This window comes from Camelina sativa, chromosome 14 (genome assembly GCF_000633955.1).
Source record: "Camelina sativa cultivar DH55 chromosome 14, Cs, whole genome shotgun sequence".
In the NCBI taxonomy this organism is placed as follows: Eukaryota; Viridiplantae; Streptophyta; class Magnoliopsida; order Brassicales; family Brassicaceae; genus Camelina; species Camelina sativa.
Window position 1 is genome coordinate 4829257 of NC_025698.1, and position 5879 is coordinate 4835135.

The following is a 5879-nucleotide window of genomic DNA, read 5'->3' on the forward strand; positions in this document are numbered from 1 at the left end:
TCTCTGTCTGCATACTCATGCTCACTCTATTTGCTCTAAATCAATGTATGTAAAATATAGGTTTTCTGATATATAGAAAAGTTTATTTATTGAAATTGCTTTTTCGTCATAAAATTTGGGTTGATGTGTGTTTAAATTCAACGTGCAGGTGTGAGGATGGAGGTTAGAGATATAAGAAGGTGGAACAAAATCTATGTACCAAAATCTATGTACCAACATGTTTTCATGTTTCATGTTAAACTTTCAGTTTAAGAAGAAACTGTTATTGTTGCGGATCAAACGAAAACGGAAAATCAATGCTATGACAAACACTATTGCAACACTCATTGTCCTCATCCTAAAGTTTAAAACTTTCATAAACCGATATACAACGAAGCATTATAGTGCTGAATTATACTACTACTCCTAATGTCACTATTTGTTTCAATTAAAATAAGAACATTCCATACAATTATCTTAATTTTCTTTATAATATGATTTCGATTGCATTTTCTAAAGATTTGATATAAACTGCTAAAGTTCTTAACTTTAATCATATGATGAACCATATATGTAAGAACTATTTTCATTTCAATACTATAGTCTAAAAAAATATAGAAAAGGAAAATTACTTGACTAATTTAAATAGTGTTTAATGATTGTATATAGTTTATTTTTTTAAGATGGTGAACAATATATAGTGTAAGAAGAGTTTTCATTTCAATTTTACAGTCTATATATATGAATATAAAATACAAACTCTGAATGTATTGAAATAAGACAAACGAAACAAGAGATATTCCATCAGAAGATTGTTTAAGACAAATAAACGATGAAATCAGAGACAGCTCTCATATGCATATTCATGTTTTCCCTCTTTGTTCACCATCAGTATATGTCTAGACTTCTTCATATATATGTGTGTATAATAACCATTTCTTTGTCTTTTTTTTGTCATTTTTAATGTTGGTTAATGACGTGTGGTTTCAAATGCGTAGGCATGCATATAGATGTTAGAGAAACAGAGAGCAAGTTCTATATCCCGCCGTGTGGCCCTGCTCAATGTGGTAAAATTTTCGCTAAATGGCCATGTTGGTGCTGTATCAAAAATCCAAAGCTATGTACGAAAAACCGAAGAGATTGCGATTCTAGTCCCTATTGTCCTCCCATTTTAATAAGAGAACTATATATAACTATTTGGATTATTTTCTTTAATTATATTATGTATTGAGAAATTTATTATTGTTTTTTTTTTTTGAATCACTGAAAACAAAAGAGAGATCTGATCAAAATGTTACCAATAATCACTCATTACTCATATATGCTAGCAAAAAAAAAACGCTTTTAAAGCACCCAAAGTCCCAACGTTATATCTATCCCACAAATATGTGTTTACATAAAAACGTGCGTATATATATGTTCTACATACTCAAATCAAATATCTCCACGTCATGACTCCATCTTTTGACCTGGTCATCATGTTGGTTTGCTCATGTAAACCGGTCTGTTCTTATTGGTGTGATTGCCGTACACCACTCGCTTCAACGGATAGCTAGGCTGTGAACATCGTCAAAGCTGGGGTGTGTTAATATTGATGTGTAGGTGTGAGGATGTAGGTAATTAAGGGAGATAGGAAGGTCGAACAAGAACAAAATCTTTATACCTCCATGTTTCCTTGACTATTGCGACTATGTTTTCAAAAGAGATTGTTATTGTTGCGGGACAAATCTAAATCTTTGCTGGGAAGACCAACACCCATTGTCCTCCTCTCAAACTATAATAAATAACCTGATGTACATATCTACTTATTCAAATTTCAGAGTTTTCCAAACATTCTTATAATGCTTAATTGTATCACTTTAAAGACTAGAACCAGGTAAAGAATAAATCATTACCTGACATGTGAGATGATAGACAATATAAAGTATAACATATGGCACTTGTACATTTCCTCCAATATACTTTTTCACATTTACACATAAATGAACATGATCATAACAAAAAAAAACTAATAAATGATGAAAGTGGCTCTTATAACCTAAAACACCTTCCCAATCCCTAAACCCTAATTTAAATTTTTGTTTTTAAGGGCATTTAGGATTCTTGCCTGGTCCTCCGTAATAAAAATAACTCCCCCAAGCCCGGTTAGAACCACCTTGAATATCGTAACAATTCGGATGATCCGCAAGTACTTTAAGATTAGGAGAAGGGACCAAATTGTTATCCCAATCAACTACTTGGATGTTTCTGAAATAAGAAGATTTCGTGAACCCTTCCTCTGCAAAATGTCCACTTCCCATCTGTGTTGAAGTGTGACCTCCTCCATTTTGTGAGTTTACGACTTCGCCACCGTATTGGACCATGCTCGCGTGCTCCTTCAGGTGTGTGAACAAGAACGATGGCCAATACCCGACTAGAATACCCGACCCGAATTCCAGCCACCAATTCCCATGCTTCGGATCCTAATGTATTAAAAACACACGTAAAATATATTCAGTGACAATAAACTTAAGATGAATTTTTAAGCACTTAACAATAAAGAATAAATATGTTCTACTTTATATATAAAAAAAGGACTAAGCATGCCTTTAATTATGACCCCATGTGAGGCTAGCTAGAGAAAATAAATAGTACTATTAATTTGATAACTCATGAGGAGCCATGCTCCTAGCATTGCTTTGAGAGTCAGTATGTTGAACTATTTGGGGACAAATGTATCAAAGAATGGAAAAAAAGGATAACTTAGAGCAAAAGTAAAGAGTTTGTAATAAGTGGTATGATACTCAAGTATACTTCTCTTTTAGTTTTCTCTTAAAATGATAAAAAGAGAAAAAGATCTTCTAATTAAAGCATATATATGCAGTATATTGTTTTTTCTTTTCCTGTACTGTATACCCAATTTTCAAAGATAAGAAAATGAATGAATATTGTAAGCTAGAGTGTGAGCAGAGGAGAGAATATTTTGATGATAAATTAGATAAAGTCAAGTTGTACCTTCCAAATCAGGAGAGTAATATCGAATTGTCCACCCTTGTATGAAGACGAGGGAGATATTGCAGCTCCAATCGCAATCTCACTATTGGTTTGGACAAAACCGGAACACAAGAGATTGTAGCAACCAGTTGCTTGATATGCATCGTTCTGTCACCAAAAACATAAGAAGTAATTCATAATATTCTTTAAACTCTAAACAATATATAAACAAATACAAAAAGGCAGATTACTTACAGTCCAGTAAGTAAAGAATCTTGGGTAATTATCTCCATAGAGCTCTGGACTCACCTAATGGCAGATAATTATGATCCACAGTTAGCAATTGATACTAGCTAATTATAACATATTAAAAATGATTTGGTTTGATGATAGTAATTAAGTACCTGCCAGCCAGCTTCAATGGTGTTGAGATCATTACCGAAGGAACCAGAGATAATCCAAATCTGAGATAAACTAAATTCGTATTGGTTCTGGACCTGAGGCGCCCACACATTTATGCTTGCTTTTGCCCCATAGTATTTCTCTCCGCTCACGTATCCCACCGCGTGCTATTTTTTTTATGAGTCATTGACACAACCGATAGAATATATATTTAAAGTGTATTCCCTCTTAAAATAAACGAGATATTATAGAAACTTGGCAGAGCTGTATAAATCATCGTGAGAGTTTGTGTTTTCCATTTTTTTTTTACATTTGGATTAAATTGTGTTGTCATATTACTTGGGGGAAAAAATATATGCTGACAGGATGTAGAAGAGGGTTAATCATTTAATCAAAAGAAGTTTTTTTGTAGTGTGTATAACAACACTATTCTCTCTCTTTTTTTTTTTTTTTTACCGACAAGCTTGTCTACCTTATCTTTTTTTTCCTACAATTCTAAAAAGATAAATTTTAAAGTTTAAAAAGGAAGTGAAAACACTTGCCAATTTCGTTGACCACTTTTTTCCTCACGTCCAAAGATAGTAGTAGTAAATAAATAAATAAATAATTCCATCCATTTCAAAATACTTACATTTTCATACCAAGAATTCGAATTTCGAATTTTACTAAAACTTCGGACACGAAAATATTTCTCTTTAGAATTTTGGTTATAGTATAGGTGGACCTTTAGCATATGTTATCAATTATCTATCTAAATTTTCATATGAACAATGTTCTTTGATTTTATTTTTTTGAAATAAAATAAACTTTTGAAATGAAATAAACTTCAAAAAGAAAAAGAACAAAAAAAAGGAGATGAAAATCTTACTTCATGGCCATTACTGCTAGTGTCTCTTCTGTAATGTCTGAGTTTCTTGCCAAAGCTAGAAACAGAGTTTGATCTGAGAATGTCTTCTGCTTTTGTTCTTCTGATAGGGACAGTTCCTTCATCACATGTCTCTCCCTCCATTCCCCACAACTGGAAGCTCTTTGGTCTCAATCCTCTCCTGTTGTGCCCTCTTGGCCTCTCAGGAGGTTCCTTCAGTAATTTAAGTTCACAAAGCTTTTAAATTAGTTCATCATTTCATTAACTGTTAAGTTTAAGATTTAGCAATATGGTATGCGTACCATTGGCCTCTGTCCTCTTAATCTGGGATGATCAAATGCTGGCTGGTGATGTGATAAAACACAGTCTATGATGTCACCGTCAGGGCTCTGCAACAACAAAAAGGGGACCATGAATCAGACAATTAGAGTAAGAGAAAGAGTGTCCAGAAAAGAGAGGGCAACGAATCAGAAACACAATAAGAGGAAGAAGAGTGATTTGAAAACGAGGGAAGGAAGAATCCGAAACAGAAGAGGAATACAAGAGCGTGTGTGTTTCTGAAACAGAGCATAAAGAATCAGAAACAGAGCGAGTTCTTGAAACAGAACATAAAGAATCAGAAACAGAACAAGTTCTTGAAACAGAGCATACAGAGCCAGAAACAGAGTACTGTATGAGAGTGTTTTCTAATGAGACATAGGAAATGAAAACATACAGAGGGGAGAAAGAAGGAGATTGTGTTTCTAAAAAAGATGATTACGAACGATAAATCTCATCTCACTTACATGAATTGTCTTGACGGAAGGTTTATTGATCTTCCTGAGATGTTGGTTAATGGCTTTGAGCTTATTAAGCTCTTCGAGTGGCCGGAGAGTTTGGTTTCTGGGTGAGAGATTCTCGGATAAGACAGAAGAAGACAAGAGAAGAAGAGAGAGGAAAAGAATGTTAGAGGAACAAGTACGTAACAAAAGGATCATATCTAAGAAGAAGCTTCTTCTTCTTCTTCTTCTTCCTCGTCTTCTTTCTCTTGTTATCATTCTTGTTTCTTCTGAGAACGACTCTGTTTCTGTTTGTCTCATTGTATTGCATCGATCGAAACGACGGCATTTATTGCCGTTTCTGGGTTTCCTCAACACGAACTCACCTCCTCCCATCAAGACCCCAAAACGATTTCTCTTGATATTATTAAAAAAAATGAGAAAGTGAGCAAAAGAAGACAAAAACCCCCTTGAATTATTTTATAATCTCCTCAAGCTCTCACCATTTCCAAAGCCATTAAAGCTAAATTTCTTCATCTCAAACCCCAAATAAAGAATCAAGAAACACTCTTATTGTCTTCTTGGGGTCTTCTTAATGTTAACAAAAAAAGAAAGAGAGAGAGAGAGAGAGAGAGAGAGAGGGAGAGGAAGTGTATCAAAAGAGGTTTATGGAATTGTGGTGTCTTCAAGTAATAGTCTAAATGTTTCTATGTGTGTTTTGTGTTGGTGTTATAAGTACTTGGGTTGTGATGAAATCATTCATGCCTTTGTTTACTTTAACCTCCAAGAATACAGAAGAACCAAAGATTAGATAAAATGACAAAATCATAAAAGCCCCACTGACATAAAGTGACGACATAAAGTGTGACTAAGCAAAATCTAACTACGATGCTTTTCTCTTT

The 5879-nt window shown here is 33.9% G+C and overlaps 2 protein-coding genes across 2 annotated transcripts in view; one reads left to right on the top strand and one right to left on the bottom strand.

Annotated features, from left to right (window-relative positions):
• Positions 1-442, top strand: part of LOC104739697 (EMBRYO SURROUNDING FACTOR 1.2-like) — an 8106-nt gene extending 7664 nt beyond the window's left edge. The window contains 1 exon segment of the mRNA XM_019236117.1: positions 149-442. The gene's annotated coding sequence lies outside the window, so the exon portion shown is untranslated.
• On the bottom strand, positions 1902-5714 carry LOC104739699. Its single transcript, XM_010460134.2, has 8 exons — positions 5481-5714; positions 5005-5394; positions 4522-4608; positions 4223-4432; positions 3357-3521; positions 3208-3261; positions 2974-3120; positions 1902-2441 (listed from the first exon to the last, which is right to left on the bottom strand). The coding sequence occupies exons 1-8, from the start codon at positions 5493-5495 to the stop codon at positions 2064-2066; spliced, it is 1446 nt and encodes a 481-aa protein (XP_010458436.1). The 5' UTR covers positions 5496-5714; the 3' UTR covers positions 1902-2063.

Bases quoted from the DNA above. Each gene is read 5' to 3' on its own strand.
- LOC104739699 (XM_010460134.2), bottom strand. The intron at 3,262-3,356 runs GTACTTAATTAC...ATCTGCCATTAG, and splicing joins CCATTGAAGCTGGCTGGCAG to GTGAGTCCAGAGCTCTATGG. The intron at 2,442-2,973 runs GTACAACTTGAC...TTAATACATTAG, and splicing joins TTACTCTCCTGATTTGGAAG to GATCCGAAGCATGGGAATTG.